The 18,547-nt window shown below is 33.8% G+C and overlaps 1 protein-coding gene across 1 annotated transcript in view; it reads left to right on the top strand.

The window, feature by feature from the left end:
* The window catches only part of LOC118197468 (nephrin-like), a 584,671-nt gene that overhangs the window by 519,237 nt on the left and 46,887 nt on the right, over nt 1-18,547 (top strand). Inside the window, exons 16-17 of the mRNA XM_085822985.1 lie at nt 4,268-4,576; nt 6,987-7,274. Of these exons, the coding sequence (XP_085679111.1) occupies nt 4,268-4,576; nt 6,987-7,274 (597 nt within the window). The remainder of the gene's footprint in view (nt 1-4,267; nt 4,577-6,986; nt 7,275-18,547) is intronic.

The following is an 18,547-nucleotide window of genomic DNA, read 5'->3' as shown; positions in this document are numbered from 1 at the left end:
TTCTAAATGTTACCTAAAATGAAACTTTTAGTGAATTTAAGGATTTCAGAGAAGCATCTTCCATAGATCTATATTCTAATTAACTACTTAATCATGATGTAAGTCGGGAACTAAAAAAATGCTAAATGAATAGTACGTTTTCTGTTAATTTCAGCTCAGATCTCGTAATAGAATAACATTTTCTTCCATCCACGTTAAATTTTCAAAAACCAAAAAATGAATTAAGCGTTAATGCCTTCTCAAAATAACCAGTTTCCCACCTGGCTCACCGGAATGAGAACTGAAGCGATTGCAAAATCACTTTGAATTTATTAATTAAAAAACGCGAGAGCTATTTGGCACACGGAAAGACGTCTTTAAGAAGCATTTGTCAACAGTGTTTCAAAAATTAAGCTTGCAATATTATTAAGATCCAATCAGTCCTTGGGAAGCAATGATGTTTTTAACTACATGCATAAATTTAAATAGAATTTGCTGAACGATCTGTGTTAAGGAAGATACAATTATATATTTTAAAAAAGTGGCAATATTTTAGACCATAATTTGCAACTATTCACGAGTTAAATCTAAACATTTGTTATGCACTACATCAAGTTTTAAAATTCAACATGAGGTTGGTTTATATAGCCTCTTAAATGTTTGATTTCGAACATAATACATAGTGCTAAGGAATTAACGCTATGTATATATTGCGCTTCAGGGATCAGAATATAAAATAACTCGTGGCACAGATTCAGTCAAAAATGTTTTTATGTTTATTTTTATTTTTTCCTTGCTGTCATGAATGTCATTAATCATTATAAATAAGTAAGATTATTCTCTTGAACAATTAATGGGATTTTCTTCCATATAATTATTTTCAGTTTTTTACTCAATTGCATTTGTTGGTACGATCAGTTTTTTAAAAGAATTTATCTATCAGTTTATAAGGTGTTTCTCCCGCCTTCTTGACATGCCCTCATGGTATGGTGGTCTGGACGCTGGTAGCGCATTCCAGAGATCCGTGGATCATTTCCCGACCAAGATATTGCTCATTTTTCATGTGTCTTGCTTCGAAATAACCTAATTTCTCTACAAGTTATATCAAATAAAATATTACCATTTATCATTTAGCATTTTTTCCACTTAATTTCCATTCCAATGCTATCTCTTATAATAGAAGTTGTAATACAAGGGACAGTCATAATAAAAGCAGAAATAATGTAAGTAGGTAATACAGTGGTGTTAGTAATACAAGGTAATAATAATGAAAGTTATAATATGAGATTATTGAATCGGCTTTATAATTTAAGTAAACGTCTCTACTGTCGAAAAGCAAAGCTACGAAGAAATTGTATGCTATTGTATCAAATAATCAATATTAAACCCCTTTTCGTTAATATTCAACTTCAAAAATAAATTTTATGCATTTTGGTCAATAAATTATCCAAGTAAATAGCAACTATTAAAACGGCGAAGTGCAAATTGTAAAACAAAAGTAAATACATACCACAAAAGTAACTACTTTACACATAAGATAAATACATATCGTCCAATCTGTATGAAGATAAGTAATTTAGATTGTATGAAAATATTCATGAGATATTTTGGCAATTTTCAGTTCTTAATACATTCCTTTCAGATTAAAACGTGTAATGGCAGAGCTTTAATTACTTCAATCAGTACACGTCTAGAGTTTCAAACCTCGACTTCAAATTATTCACATCATGTAGCACTTGCAGTTTAAAAGTACCACTTTTCCTACATATGTTATATTTCTCTCCTTCCTCATTTTCAATTACGCAAACTTTAACATTTTTGAATTATTATTGTTTTTTTACTGTGTATATAAAACTAGAATCACGATATTTACATATCGTTTTAAGCAATACTAATGTTATTTCCAATATTGCTATATATTGATTCGCGAGGTAACACGAGTGACTTATACTTTTATGTTATTTCTTAATAACCAAATATTTAATTGCTGCAAAAAATTAAAGAAACTACTGATGTGTAGGCTTTCGTCTTCCTAACTTTTCTTTTCTTTAAAACAATTATATTTTAAGTTCCTAGGTACTTTTCCACCAAATACAGATACAGATTGGTAAAGTAGTCTCTAAAATGGAATGTTTCAAATCTCATCTTTTTTATCAACAAATACATCGTTTAGAGCTATGAAAACGAATCTAATCTTATTCATTTCTTTAGAGTTAAGAAATGATCGATAAACTGTTTATTTATTAGTTAACATCTCATAATTTCGTACAGAATTAAGAACAAACGCTTTGAAACTTGTTTACCCACGCGCTGATTTGCAAGAATTTTATTCCCTATTCCTCTATGAATTATATAATTCAACCGTCAATTAAGGGGATTTTATGAAAGAAAGAGACTACTCAACTACATTTTCTTTTAAAGAATAGATGTAAAATAATTCAGGCTTCATCAAAATACATTTCAACCACAAGTAAGCGACTAATAATGATCTAAGGACTCTCAGTAGCAATCTGTATGCGCGATTTGGGCAGATTTATTTATGAAACAAGATGGATAGATATGATGTACTAGAACGCCCGGTGGTCATACGAAATGACCGGTCTTCTAGATATTATAAATTGTAATTAAAATGATTTGTGCAAAGGTGCCTGCTAATTTAAACCCAGGGCAGGCGGCGAGGACGCCCCTTTGCTTCCCCGGGGTGTCCCCCTTCTACTTGCTTAATTGCTTAAAGTAGAGTGCAATGAAGGAAACCACTAGCGGTACATTTCTTAAGAGCCACCGCAAGCTCAATCAATAAAGGTGATTTAAATAATGAAATGTTAATTCACATGTCAAAGATCTCTTTGTACACAACACTTCATGTGTAGATCTTTCCATCATTTTTAAGCTCGCCTTGCAGAGGACCATAAATTATTTTTAATTTTACGTCCGTTCTTTCACGAACTCTTGAACAGGCAACATAAAGTTGACCGTGTCAGGATCAGGAAAAAAAAGTGCCAACACGCTTAAGCGTTTGGCCCTGAGACTTATTGATGGTCATAGCAAAGGCAAGTTTTACAGGAAATTGCCTACGTCTCAATTGAAACGGCAACCCTGTGCCGTGGCAACTTCACCCCATTGGCTAGTACAGTTACGCAAGTAACCGATAAACTATCAGCGACAAACAGACACTTTAGCCGCACATATATATATATATATATATATATATATATATATGGGGTGAAGTAACATCATCTTCTCCGAAACGGCTGGCTCCTAGGCTGAGCGAAGCACACCGTTGGATTTCGCAGGTCCGTGGCACGTCATTTTGACCATTCGCGTCTTCTTGGAACTTTAATTACCCGAGATTTTAAATAAAAAATAATTTTTCCCCTACGTTTATCATTCATTCTTGACTTTCTTCCTTGGGATTTCCCTATTAGAGGGATTTGGCTACGTGCCAAATTCTTTTTCCTCCAATATCTACGGAACGGCGCCGAATTGAAATTCGAGACGCGTATCCTCTGATTCCACAACATTCTCCGAATCCATCGATACCGTTCTCATCATCGTACGACTCTAATCGGCCGAGATACTAATTAAAAACTGCGAAAACGTGAAGTTCCGCTCTCATTTTTCCGAGTGGCAACAATAAACTCCCGACGACACACACTTTAGCCGCTTATATATATAAAGAAAGGATAAGGGGAAAATGTTAAGATTTTAACATTAAAAAAAATTGGACATAAGAGAGACATGAGAAAGCATTTGTATAACTTGAAAAAAGCTTTTAAAATTTCGGTCGAACATTTTATTCTGAAATACCTCTCAGAAGCGCTTTTTTTTTTTTTTTTTTTTTTTTTTTTTTTCTAGTTGATACCTATTTCCCCTTCCGCTTGACGGATTTAAATAGCTTAGCAGAAAACCAAGCAAAGAAGCTAATACATGGTCAAGCAATAAGCTGTACTAATGCTTTGCTGTAAGTGATGTTGTGTTTGTCAAAGTATGAATCCCAACAGCTGTCTCCCGAGCTTTTCAACTATTCCGTGTCTTTTCAACAAACGTGAAGACATCAGAACCTATTATTGAATGTAGTGTCATCGGGTTAAATTCACTCAAAGTGCTTAAATCTTTCTGATTTAAGCAGCCTACAAATCAAATTCTCATTATTTAAAAAAAAGTCCATAATTTCTTTTCCTTGCCATCTGTTCTCATCATTTTGGTGCCTTGTGTGCCATGAAATCTTCTAATACTTGCTTTTAAATAAATACAGTACTTTTCTAACATCTAAGCATTTATTTTTCAGTTAAACCTGAAGTTCGCTTGCCTCACAGCTTCGTGGATGTAGCAGGAGAGGAAGGTGAAGCTGCTCGTTTGGTGTGCTTAGCAGAAGGTGCACCAGCCATTAATTTCGTCTGGTCCTACAATGGGGGCGTCATTGGTGATAACTTCAGTAGTAGCAAATATGCCTCTCAGGCAGCTCAACTAGATGATGTGACATGGGAGAGTGTTCTCTTCGTAAAGCACCTCCAAGCAAATGATTTTGGATATTATACATGTGTAGCGCGGAATGAACTAGGACATGACCATGTTAAAGTCAAGCTCAGGAGAAGAGGTGAAGTACTTACCCTGTAAAATTTTCTTCTTATTGAGTTCTTTTATCGTATAATGTAAGTCATAGATTTCATAAGATTTATTATCTGCAATTTGTGGTACCTGTGAAAAAATGCAAAAGTCATTGAAATTATAGCAGTTGCGCTACAAATTTTAACATTAAGTTATTAAAAAAATTACAATACTTGGTCACGCAACATTTATTTGCACAATTAAATTAATCTTATTTTGACTTTCTGTACAGATCCTCTGTAGTTTCATGTGACTTACAATATTTGTCCATAGAAGTATTGATACCATACAATATTTGTCCTTCACGTGATCATTAAATAATCTTTATCTTGAAAATAAATCATTAAATAATCTTTATCTTGAAAATAAATCATTAAATAATCTTTATCTTAAAATGCAATTAATCATCACATAGCCTTGAAAATACAATTACATAACTTACAAATTATTTAGAGATACATAGTTTTATTATTTTCTGCAGTGCTGAAGAAATAACTCTGAATGAAGAGAATATTAAATTTTCATTAATAACATAAAATTGAATAAAAGAGAAATGTCGGCTTACGCATGTATAGTGCCAAAAAAGAACGCATAATATCCTCAACTGTGAAACACGCATTTACTCATAAAAATCAATGTTGTAGTATAATTTTAGATACGTATTTGGTCACAAAAAATCTAGTTAGCACCAGTCACATAACACATAATGATAATTGTGTGGCAGAACAACAGGACATCGAAAAAAGTAAAATCTTGAAACATCACAAAAGTCAGTTAAATTTCAATGTTATGCTTGCAGGATATTATAGGACTAAGAGAGAACAAAATGGACTGCTATTTTTTTAGAAAAACGGTCCTTGGTCGATCTTGTTCATAGGTATGAAAAGTTATAAGACTTGTCTTCAAGCCTTCATTCACGCGTGCGAGCCAATGCTAAAAAGAAGAGACTCAGGGAACTTCAAAACACCGGTCTATTCATGGTATTTTTAGCCAACGTCCATTGCCACAGTCGAAATGAAATTCGGAGTGAAAATGTGAGGGCTTGCCTTCCCACTTACCCACTCATACCCATAATTATTTACCTTTCTTGTCATGGAATCGAGCAAATAATTACAGTTATTCCTGAAGACAGATCGATATATAATAATTTCAAATAAAGTTTAACCGGAATATTATTTAGCATGCACACTTATGATTCAGACAAACTTGAAACTCTCCTGGATGTCTTTTAATTTGGGCCAAATTTCCAAGATATAAATAAAACGTCTTAGAATTATTTTTATATCTTTAGTATATCACAGTAGAAAATAACTAATGATTAAATTATTACTTCCCTTATGCTTAAAAAATCGGACTTCCTGAACTTGTTACTGACTAATTAAATTGATTAAAGTAAAATGTTAATTATAATGTATCTCGACGTATTGCGAGTTATGTTCCAGTTGCGAATTATGTCTGTAAAAATTACTCAAATTGTACTTTACAATGCATATAAAAATCATGCTTACTATTTATTACCCTCTTAAAGTATACCACAGGTCTAAAAGGTGAGCTATTCAGAAGTCAATGGATGTTTTAAAACGTTTTAGCTCGGTGAATTTGTAATACATAGTGAAGCAATAACACAGAAATGTATACGGTTCCGGGAACAGAGAGTTGAACAATTTGATATGTTTTATTTGTATTTATAGATATGTTCATTAGAAAATGCTTCCTATGTAACAGCAGTAAATAAAAAAAAATCAAGATTTTTAAATTCATGAAAGCGCTGAAGGATACTTAACGTATCTTTTATAGGGATACTTAACGTAGGATTTCTATCATTATTAGAATATTACTTCAAGCTAAACATTGCGAAACTGGCAGGATGCCTCTTTCTTTTGCGTTTGTAACTACAGTTGCTGATCTTCGATTATGTGGAAAATCTTCCAATGAACTAGTTGTCTTAAGGGTCTTCTTATTTTCTTCAGCCCTGGAATGATCACTGGATATTTTTTACGCTCATATTCTTGAGTTGATGAAAAATTCACAAATTTGCAGTACCTTTTCATCATTAAAATAGTAAAGTTTTACTTAAAATACTTCATCAAGCTGTACCAACATATTAGAACTGTATTACCTTAACTTTGAAATTCTTAATACTTAGTGCCACAGATACTGTATGCGTATTCTTTCTAGCACAACACCATTTACTGAACACAGCAATACACGTCTACAAAATTTCCTATCTCTAAATCGAAGAATAAATTTACACAAGCTTCAATTATATCTGTGTTATTTTATTTTATTTGTATTCATTCTAGGGCTCTTGCATATTATTTTAGCTATGATAAGGAAACTAGAAACTAGATACTAGTTCATGAATCAAAACCAAAATTGAAATTCCGCTCCTTCAACAGGTCCTCCGGATCCACCTTACAATATCCGGATAGTCAATACATCAGCTGACAGCGTAGTTCTCAGCTGGACTCCTGGATATAGCAGTGGCCTTCCTCAGCAGTTTAGGATTCGATACGAGGTAACAGGATCTAATGATCCGAAGTATACAGACGTCTTTCCTGCCAATAGCACTGTCTTCATTGTAACAGGTCTGGAACCAGAAAAGGAGTACAGTTTCAGCATGTCGGCCAGAAATATGTTAGGAGAGAGCTTATACAGTAGAGAGAACACTAGAGCAATTACACAAAGTAAGTAAATCTTGAGCAAATTGAAATATGCAAGCAAAAATGTTCTTAGCGGTAAATTTCTTTACTATTTCCACCACAAAAAATAGCAATTCTTTATAACATATATTTATAAGATCCATAAATTCATGTGTAAAATATCCTGAAATATATAAATTTTAAACTTGAAACATGGAAATTTTAAAGATATGCTACATGAATGTGGCTTATTGTGTATTTTATATAGGAAGTAATACGCTTATATCGTATATACAATATTTTGTAATGTCTAATATTATTGTAGTACCGAAGAATAATACTTTTGTATGGCTTATTCTGTATAGTTTATTTGAATATTATAACGTAACTAGAAAACATGTTTTGAACTTTGAACAAAAGGAGCGGATCATCAGATTCGGTGTTAAACATTTTGTAGGTATGCAAACATTATAAATGCATTATACTCATTCCTCATGCTCAGACTTTATGAGGAATGTAATGTAATATAATACGGACAGACTTGAAAATGACGCTAAGTAGTAGTGCATAGAAAATGAAATATAAATAACAGTACAAGGTAATATACAGTGTGTGCACAAAAATTGTTTAAGCAGAATATTTGCAAAGGTTCAAATGGTTAATCGTCGTGATTCAACGGAGTATTTAACTACAAAATATAAAATTTCAACTCAACTCTTTGTTCTATCTTACTCATCAGGAGAAATTAATTATTAAGCAATAAATTAGTTATTAGTCGACAGTTATAACAGGAAGGAGAAGTGGTACCATAACTTCAGCAGTTGTTTTACAGGAATAGTTCCACCGCATTTGATGTACAGTTCCAAATCAATTTTAGTAGGAAGAACACCTCGGATGATGGATCTGAAGGTCTTTCTCCCATTTTCCCCTATCATCAAACGACTTTGAAGGATTTTCAGCTCGCTAATATTTCAAGACCCCTCGCAACACAGACTCTATACACTTACAAACATCAGAGGCTTCTCCGGGATTGGAACACCGGCCCAATGATAAAACAGCCTGAACTGCTAACTGCCGTATGGATCAAAGCGGAACCTGACTAAAACAGTACGTTCATGAGAATTTCAAGTTTAGTTCGGATCATCTATTTATGATCGTCTATCGACAATGGTGCATAATTAGTTGTATAATAATAATAAATCGGGCATTCCTCTTTCCGCCATTCTCTGTTCTATTTGCTGTAGGACTTGCTAGACCCCGGGCTGGCCAATAAGGGACCTTTCCGGAGCCTCCAAAACCACTAGGTTCATGATTTGTATACCCCCGTGGCCGAGACTGCCTAGGTATAGATCCTAGCTAGTAGCTTCGCAGAGTTCTCTACGTCAACCCGCGAAGGGCATAGTTGTATAAGAGGCTTCATAAAATTAAAGCTTTACAACACGTAAATAAAGCTCCAATTTTTTATTTACAAAAACGCTAAATAACTTCTGTTTTGGGTCGCATATGTCGCTGGGCCATATGTTGCTCATGGGCTGTAGGATAAGTAAGCATTGGTCTACGACCCCCCGGAGAGGGATAGTTGCATAAGAGGCTTCATAATGTTAAAGCTTGACAACACGCGTAAAACTTGAATTTTAACATGCTATTCAGAAATCCGAAACTTTTCTACGGCGCAGATGACTTTTCCTTTCCCCAGTTGTTATTTACAAGAACTCTAAATAACTTCTGCTTTGGGTAGCATATGTCACAGGGCCATATGTTGCTCATGAGCTGTAGGATAAGTACGGATTGTCTACGACCCCCCCCCCGGGGGGAATAGTTGTATAAGAGTCTTCATAAAATTAATCCTTTACAAAACGTGTAAAACTTGAATTTTAACATGCTATTGAGAAATCCGAAACTTTTCTACAGCGCAGATGACTTTTCCTTCCCCCAATTTTTATTTAACTCTAAATAACTTCTGTTTTGGGTAGCATATATCGCCGGGCCATATGTTGCTGATGGGCTGTGGGTTAAGTATGGATGGTCTGCGTAGTTTCGGGACTGTTGTTGTTAGTCTTTCCAGACTGAGAAAACTTACCACTAATAGCATAGTCTTCTTACTTCCCTTTCTTTAAATAATCATTTCCCTTCAGAAAGTTATCTAAATGTACTTTTCTGTTGCATCTTACGGAATCTATATCTGCTTTAAGAGTTCAAAAGCGAAAGAAAAAACAAGAGGGTTTTGACTGAAATGGTAGACAGTTTTAAACAAAACATCATTAGTGGCAAAAGTTAGTGTTCACTTTACAGTGGCAAATTGTCAGTCATCTGCATGGGTAAGAAACAAACTGCTTCTTTCCCACAACTTCTTTTTGTTAAGAAAAAATCAAAAAATTTCCTTTTCTAGCAATTCCAGCCTTATGAAAGAATTCGTCGGCTAATAAAAAATTATTACTTGATTGCGGAAAAAAAGCTTTGATCGAGTAGCACATTCTTAATGCCTATTCTTGCAAAAGAACACTTATCATAAAGCTTGTGAATGTAAATAAAAATACAACCTTGATCAGTCAGTTTTATTCGTCAGATTTGACATCTACGAATAATTTTCTGTTTTGTGATAGAAATCTTGCACTAAAGAACACCGTTTTGATAGCATTACAGGAAGTCAGAAAAAGTAACAAGAAAACGAAATATTTAAATGTGAAGGAATTTGGGAATTCTATTCATATGCCAAGAATGTTAAAGATTAAACATTTTTACACCATTTTGTTTTCAAATTATCTCTTTTATCATTTCAGCTTAAAACTTTCAGATTTACTGAGTATATGCATGCGGAACTTCCAGGTAAAACGTTTCTTCAATAACAGTAAATCTTGTGAGGATAAAGAAAAAGTGATAAATCAGGTTTTGTAAAGAAGGGAAAGGCGCTGAAATATACCTGTGAATCAAAATAATGTTGAAAGTTTTCCCTTGCTTCTGGGAAGCACTAGAAAAATAGATTAAGGAAGTTTTTCTATTTTCAGTAAGATGAAGGAGTAACAATAAAAGCTAAAATAAATTAAGCGCATTGTGAAGTAAAATCAACTCGAAACATTTCCGTCCTTTTACATTTTTTACTGACATTTGAACCAAATACATTTCTGTCGCAAGTAAAAATTTTGACCATAAAGACAACTTTACAGATAAAATAAAAAGAACGAAAATAAATGAAGAAATACAAACATAGTTTCTGCTTAAGACAGCTCCTATTGTTGTTAAGTCAAGTATATTTTCTAAGCGCTATGTCAATATCGTAGAATGTCGCTATTGCAGTGTTAAAGGAGCTACAATTTCATTGTTTTCATCCCCTCTTGCTTACCGTTGGAGATGTTCTTACCAGCGCTGTACTAGAAGGGACGCTGTGTAAACATAAAGAGAGAAAGTAAGAGCTCATTACAAGAATCTTTAGAAAGATCTCCTGGTGCTGTGTTTTCAATAATCTACATACGTCATGCAGCACCTACATCCTTATTTAGCATATAAATATCTGCTAAATTCAGAGATAGAATAACTTTTGCCTTCATGAAGCTATGTAAATTATTCAAGCTTTGGAAAGAAAGCAATTTAATTTAGACCAGTTATATTTCAAATTGACTGGATAAATTATTCTAACAGTTCGTTTCTGAAAAATGTTTAAAGTTGCATCACACACTCTTTTTCAATCTTTGCCCACCGGCGACCAAGCGGTAAATTCACTGAATACTGGTAATTCGGTCCGGATGCTAATCTCGGTGAACAAGCTGACTGCCTTTCCCCAGGAGTAATGTGTATATGAACCAGTTTTCGCTTAGAAAGTCCTCCATGAAGGCGTCACTTCTCTTAGGCAGATAGCCCTCGAATTCTTTGTCATAATTAAATAAACTAAACCAAACTATTTCAGTCTGTAACAAAGCATAAGATTTAATTGTCTATTATATTAATTAAACTTTAACTAAATTTTAAATTCTTCCATTAAAACAAGATTACTGAGCGACCAAAAACAAACCAAAAAATTCAAATAAAAAATATTTTGAATTTCTGCTTCAAAAACTATTGCTGTAAAAATCTGATTTTCAAGACTTTCATGTTTTAATAAACTGATATAAAATTTTAAAGCACTGTCGTTATGTTTGTTTATCAGAACCATTCAATTTATCAGCCCAAAATGTTTTGATGATTTATTTTATATAAACTAATGAACACTTATCTTCTGCATGATATGACGAAAACAATAAAATGATGCGTGGTATGAACAAAAATGTAAATATAAGAACTAGTAATAATAATGAAGAATATAAAAATTGCGTATTATGTAATAAAAGCAGCCCAGATTTTATTAAAAATTCTTAATTTAAATAATCCTCCCAGTCACATACGCTTTTAAGTAGAATGTATAAATAATGTTCATTAAATATACTATAGGGACTAACAGAATTTTTTAGAGCGAAGAACTTAATGTGCTGCACAGTCGCCGCAATTTAATACGAAGATCCCAACTGCTAACTGAAGGTGTTTCTCGTTGCACCAATGATTTCCAAGCCTTATTATTTTGTATTAACCTTGTTATATCAAAATTTTACATCGGCTTACCTAATCAGAATATAGACTCAGCTGACCGGTTACAATGCGCAGTTAATATTGTTAGGCTGCTTAAGTTAATCTTATATTTCAAATTGAGAGACAGTTCAAATAAAACGAACTATATAATTACATATTTTACAGCTATGTTAATGAATAAACGTGACGTCGCATATAGCTGTTTTCTTTTAATGATATCCAAACATGCTAGTTCCCTGTGTTTCAATTTTGGCCTTTCAGTGTGTAAGATATTTATTTATTTTAAATAACCACTTATTTTATGTTACGCGCCTTTACTCTCATTTCTCCCTTTCCATTTTACTGCCAGAAAGTTAATTTTACTTCGTGCGTCTTTGAATGATGATAGCATTTAAAAGGAGATGTTAGACTGCTTAGAGAGAACGTGTTCCGCCTGCTGAACTTACATTACTAGTTGAAATTCTACGATAACACTCTGTCTTCGGCGTTGCTCAGTCCTATACCGGCTTGTCACGCCCGTATAGATTTGATCCAACTCGCGAGCTAATCATTTCCGTGAAGCTGTTGGGCTGACTTAAGACTTAGCTTTTTCTTAATTTAAAAGTGCTTACTTTTGAGTTACGCCCTAAATACTGAGTAGTTTATATGAGCACAAGAAGTGCCTTCCTTCTGTTCAACTAATTGAGTTCTGAATGAAAGGGTCTCATACACCCCTCTTATGTTTCTGTGTGTTTAACTAGACATAGCAATAAGTCCCTTACATCTATTCAAGTATCTTAACTTAATATATGCTACCTAAGACAGTGAGACCCTGCACTGGCGCCCGATCATCAGTAAAGAAAGTGGCTCAAGAAAATCCTACATATAGTGTGGCCCCCTCGACATTGCAAGCCCAGTGGCACCAATTAGTCGCATGGAGAGATTTGGAGTTATTGTGAATATTATGCAAAGACCTACGGAAACCACAGTGACTTTCGCTGGCAAAACCTCAGTAAATAACTTTCTTGAACAGTTAAATTCGCATTTTGTACAATATCAAGTGTCAGAGGCGTGAATAGCAACTGACGTTTTAAAATAACAGGCTTCTAGTTGGATAAGTGCATAGGCAAATTTGTTTGATGAGCCAGGGAGCGACACCTATAAATTTGAAATTTTAAAAACTTCACTCGTCAAAGCATTCCCCTCTGTAAAAGACAAGCTTAGACTAAGCTACAGGCAGAACGTTTTAGCAGGTATCAATTTAAAGTCGACGAACTGACTAATTTTATTTTGCGGAAAAGGCAAATTTTTAATTAGTTGTACGTCAAAAGGCCTGACGATGAAATAATACAAATTATTCTCGGATACAAGATTGCTGTCTCGGATACAAGATTTCTTCTTATCCAACGAGACTTGAGAATCTATTTTATCTTGGCTCTCTGTCGTGAAATTCGAAAGCAGGAGTGTGGAAGAAAAGACAGGTATGGCAGGATATGGCAAGAGGATAAATGGTAGAGTTTTAAACCTGCACCACAGCGAAGGCCATACGTTGGGCAAAATAAGCATTTTGGAAATAAGCAAAAAGATTTGACCTCAAGTGATAACCGCTAGAATGAAGAATAAAAGAGAAAACAGGAAGGAAGTAATAAAAAAATTTTAACTAAGCAAAGGTACTCAAGAGAGTCTGTTACCCCGTAGGCAAGAAAATCTCTCTAAAATTCAATTAAATATTGTAGTTGTTAAAATTTGGCATTGCCAGTAGTGCAGCTATTGCTAAATAATATTCCTGAAGATGCACTGCTAGGCACTGGGGATATATGTAGTTTCCTATCGGAAGAAGGTTTTCGCAAGTACTTCACATGGTGTAGATTTTTCTGCGTGGTAACAGCAAAATTTATTGCCACTCAAGACAAGCATTGCACGTGTACAGATAAAGTAGAACTTGCACGTCCATGTTAAAAATGGACAACAAAATATCATATTTCTTGTCGTGAAAAATCTTGGGTAAGGGTTTTTACCCAGCGGCTGGCTCATAATTCCGATCATGTAGCTGTGGGTCGTTTGTACTCAGGATCCATAAGACCTTAAACTTCAAGAATTCAACTTAATCATTAAACATACTTCGGGAAAAGAAAACGAGGTTGCAAATGCATTATTAAGAATAAAATTGGATGAGGAAGAGAATACAATAAAATATTTTATGCTTACTGCGAAAATCCTTGATTGCCATCAAACTGTTTTTGCTGAATTAAAAAGAATTTAAAGGCATTTTTTGATTATCTAAAAGATCCTGATCATTTTGAACATGAGGAGGTTACGGCCATTAGGAATAGAGCTGCAAATTATGAAGTTTTCGACAATATTCTACACCACACCGTTTCTCCTAAATAATGCTAAGCTAACATTCAAAGCTTGATTTCTACATTCGCTAAGCATAAAGCAGTACTGTTCAGAAGCCGTATAGTCAGAACTGCACAGTTCAACGATGATCGTAGAAAAAGTGTGTGTAGTGTTTTAAATGTTTAAATATTTTAATTGATGAGTTTCTTGTTCAGAAAACATGTATTCTTTGAGTTTTATTTATCCATAATGAATAATAATGTCGTCAACGAACGTAAAGTACTTATCATACTTCTCTTAGTTTTACTATTTTATATGATGAAATAAATATGATGGCAAGAGGCAGAACATGTTCAAGGATTTTTAAAGTTTTTGGAGGAAGTACAAGCAGACTACACACACATTTAAAAACACAACATAACATTAATTTATTGAAAAGGAAAGACTCAGAGACAAATTTTAACTCATTTAAAGTGATAAGACTAAACCAAAGAAATCACAAATTACAGATTTTTTTGAAAGACGAAATTACTGTTTTGATGACGTTTTGAACAGCATATATAATTCGCCGTTTAGAACGTTAGAACGTTACTCTAAAAACTTGTTGGAAAGTGAGAGACAAAATGTAATTACGAAGAGAGATGTTTTCCGGCGGGGAGCGGGAAATATGCTCCCTGGCCGCGTTTTGGTTAAGAGGCACACTCACTTACTGACTGGCGTGTGGAACTTACTTGGGACGTTACTCGTAAAGCTTGCTTTTGGGATGAGTAAGAACAGGCGAGCCGTAATTGCCTAGAAAAAACGTTTCTGGCGGAAGCTGCAAACACGCTCCCTTGCCGCGTTCTGGTAAAGAGGCGAAATTTGAACGAGTTACCTGCGTGTTGACTTAGGACTTTCAGGACCAAGCGGATAGACGTCCTGGGCAGCAGTGCTGCTGTTTCTGTTCTACAGTGGTGAAGTGGCGTCGACATTATGAGAACCAGTGTAAAGATGAGCCCGGCCGACGTCAACGCTTATTAAGATACGAGTCCTCCACTTCAAGATGTCCAACCAAGTTAAGTTTTATTTTTTTTTTGTGTTTGAACTTTTAAGTAAGTTTTTTTCAAAAAAAAAAGGGTCCTTAGAATGTAAAAACAACGTCGAATCTTAAAATTAATTCTCAGGCTATCAATTGTTTCCCTTTCCCATTTTTTAAATTACCAGACAAACCTTAAGTTTTTTTTATATGAATTTAAATGAAAAAAAAAAGTAAATGATAAATTGATGACTTCTCCTTAGACTCTCAGATGAGGTTAAGATTTTTCTTATTGTGATGTAATTGAATAAACTGATATTTAATCTGGAAACCTATTACAGTATGTTTTCTTTATATATTTAATATGTTTTCCTATATATCTTGTATATGTTTTTCTTATGTTTTCGATCCTCTCATGGCGCGGTCCCGGGATGCATTTTTTTCACAACGCAAAAATGCTTTACACGTTTCAATATACAATCACTAAAAGTTTGGTAGTTGGCAAATTCTTAAGAGTTTAGTTTCCTCCCTAAGAGGAAGTAGAAACCTTTCACGGCAAGTAGGTTCATATTTAACATGTAACATATATGAATTTAAGATATAACATTATCTAAAAAAGATAAGTTGTATATTTTTTTTGTGTTTATTCCATCCTCTCACGTGTAGTAAGCATCTATATAACAATATTTACTCTTCTGAATTGTAATACTATATGTTTTTTTCCATTTGTTGTATCGTAATACTGTAATGGCTTGCATTTTATATTACATTTTTTGTTTCTAATGTAATAAAGTATTGTTTTATTGCTCTTATTAATAATATTTGATTTTAACAGTTGTTCCTTTATTTTACATTTGTACATAACAAACTTGTTTATATTTTTATAGTTTACGCATTTTTTGCATAAAACTAATAAAATATGGCAAACTCATAACTGTGTTTTTGTACCTTTTTTAAAACTTCTTAATATTAAGATCGGTATTCTGGTACAGCGTTTAGCAAAAATACCGAATACGGTAATGTATATTTGGTCCGGTATTGCAGTAATTACATATACAACTAAAAGAAAAATTGATAAATTGGAATTCTTTTCAATATTAAAATTTGTTCTCTTCGGAAAAGCCAGAGCGTTGGTATTATAAAATAAATAGTAATGCATAGTCGGTAAATGTTACGGGTTGAAGTGAGGATGCAGTACGTTAACGTGAGACAAACGTTAAAGAATTGAATTATTTAATTTCAAAGGCCACGATAAAATATTTCAAATGGCTATAGATACCAATATCGAAATCACTACATACTTGTCTTCGATATAATAGTAAACAAATATTCAACTGTTTTGTCTCTATACAACTAAGGGAGAGAAGGCCTCAGGCTCCTGAGTATCAGTCATCATTGCTGCTTAGTTGCATAATTTATTATGACATTAATTTGATCTAATTTGCTTTGTCAAACACACTGGTTTCATTGGAAGTTCCACTTTTATGGGCTAAATAGTGTTAATTTCAGTAATTATATTAATTTATTGTTTCGAATTCTTCTGCCGCTAGTTAATACAGATAAGCAATATTATAATTCATCATTTAAGTTTCCGAGCAGTTATTTTATTTTAATATTCTTTCCTATCAATCTCATTTCCATTTTCCTGCCAGAATGTAAATTTATACATTGCGCGGTATTCAAATGAGGTAGAAAGAAGAAACTATTTAAAGGAATTCTTGAATTTTTAGAAAGTAGATTCAGAGTGTGTTCTGCCTGCTTGAAGGCTACACGTTGCTAAATTGATTCTCTTGCAAATAATATTCTGCGACGTTGAGTTAGTCTCGCATTTTAGGCTTGTTGCGCCGACCGTAAATCAGAGCTAGCTTGCGCGTTATTCCAACACAACAATGAAGCCGTTAGGCTAAACTTATTTTCATTAGTTTTAGTCCATCCATTATCTTCGATTTAAGCCAAAACTGTTAGTTTCTGTAAGCACGAGTTGGTGGCGTCTTTTAAACTTTATTTGAGCTAACAAAAGGATCCCACTTGTCTAACCACTAACGCCACTTGTCTCTTAGATTTTTGCTGTAGTTTATGCTACCTGAGAAGACCAAAACTGTAATATAATAATACAATTTATAAATGAGGCTGATTACATCAAAATCGTAATGTGCGAACTGCTCTGTATAATTACAAACTGGAAAATTAAAAAATATTTTTACAAATACCAGTTATACTAATTTCATGAATTTGAGAAATCTGCTTCCATACAATGAGATCCTTTCATATTCCTCTATGAAAATATTGAGACTCTTTTATATTCCTGCATGACTGTGAAACGAAATGGTAGAAAGCCAGGGAGAATTCGGCAACCTTTCTGAAAGCTAAGAAAAGAAATGAACATTGAACTTAAAAATCAAAATAATGCTCTTGTCTTCAAGAAGCTAATGAATTTTACGTAAGAATCCATGTCCGATAGATGAAATCTTACTATTGCATCTTTCTTCGATGGAACAATCTGAGTCTGAAAGTACTTCATGTGAAGCCAAACCATAAATGATGCGGTTGGTTACTTTTTAACCATAATTCTCTGAATCCTAGGTTTACCATCATTCGTGAGATTTTGGCTAAAAACATATCTGCATTTTGTCTCATCTTATTTATTCCATGACATCAGTTGTGACAATTTGATATTTTCCAAATTTGGCACACCGCTTAATGAGTACTTTTTCACTTATCAACCATCTAAAAATTTCTGACAAAAGTTTCAAAGAGTATTCCTGTAATTGCTTCCCAGTAATCATTCCAAGCACTTAGTAAGCTAGCAGACAATATATAAATTTCAGAAGAATAAATAATTAAAGGCTGTTAATGCTCTATACGAGAGTTTTAAGTTTAGTAAGATTCGTTTCCAAACTACAGCTTTGTGTATGAATTAAAGAAGTATATTAATTAAACGACTTGTAGAGACATTAGGTTATTTTTGGAAGCAGGCAAGATGAAAACTATGCAACGGCTTCGCCGGGAATCGAACCGCGGACCTCTGGAATACGCGCCCAGCGTGCAGACCACTACACCACGAAGGCACTCCAAAAAGGCGGGAGAAATACCTTATATACTATTGCTTAACGTCATATGGTATTTATTCCATTTTTAAGCAGTTGTAGAGTCGTTAGGTTTATCGATGCATGCGATGTAAAAAATATGCACTGCCCTCGTCGGGATTCGAACTGCATACCTCCCTATTTCGCGTCGGACGTGCTTTCAATTACACAACGAAGACTGTCGGAAAGGAAGGATAAAATACTCGTACCTTACACAGTTTAGAATTATCTATGCATGGAAAAATTATTAAATCATATATCTTATGGCACAACTGAAATCTCTTTAGCAAAAGATTCTTGTCACAACTGCAATCAAGGAAAATCCCTTATATTAATAAGTA

Source organism: Stegodyphus dumicola, chromosome 8 (genome assembly GCF_044657685.1).
Source record: "Stegodyphus dumicola isolate Sdum_Otavi_A_Nest chromosome 8, ASM4465768v1".
Classification (NCBI taxonomy): Eukaryota; Metazoa; Arthropoda; class Arachnida; order Araneae; family Eresidae; genus Stegodyphus; species Stegodyphus dumicola.
The sequence above is the reverse complement of the archived record's forward strand: the minus strand, read 5'-3'. Positions and strand labels throughout refer to the sequence as shown.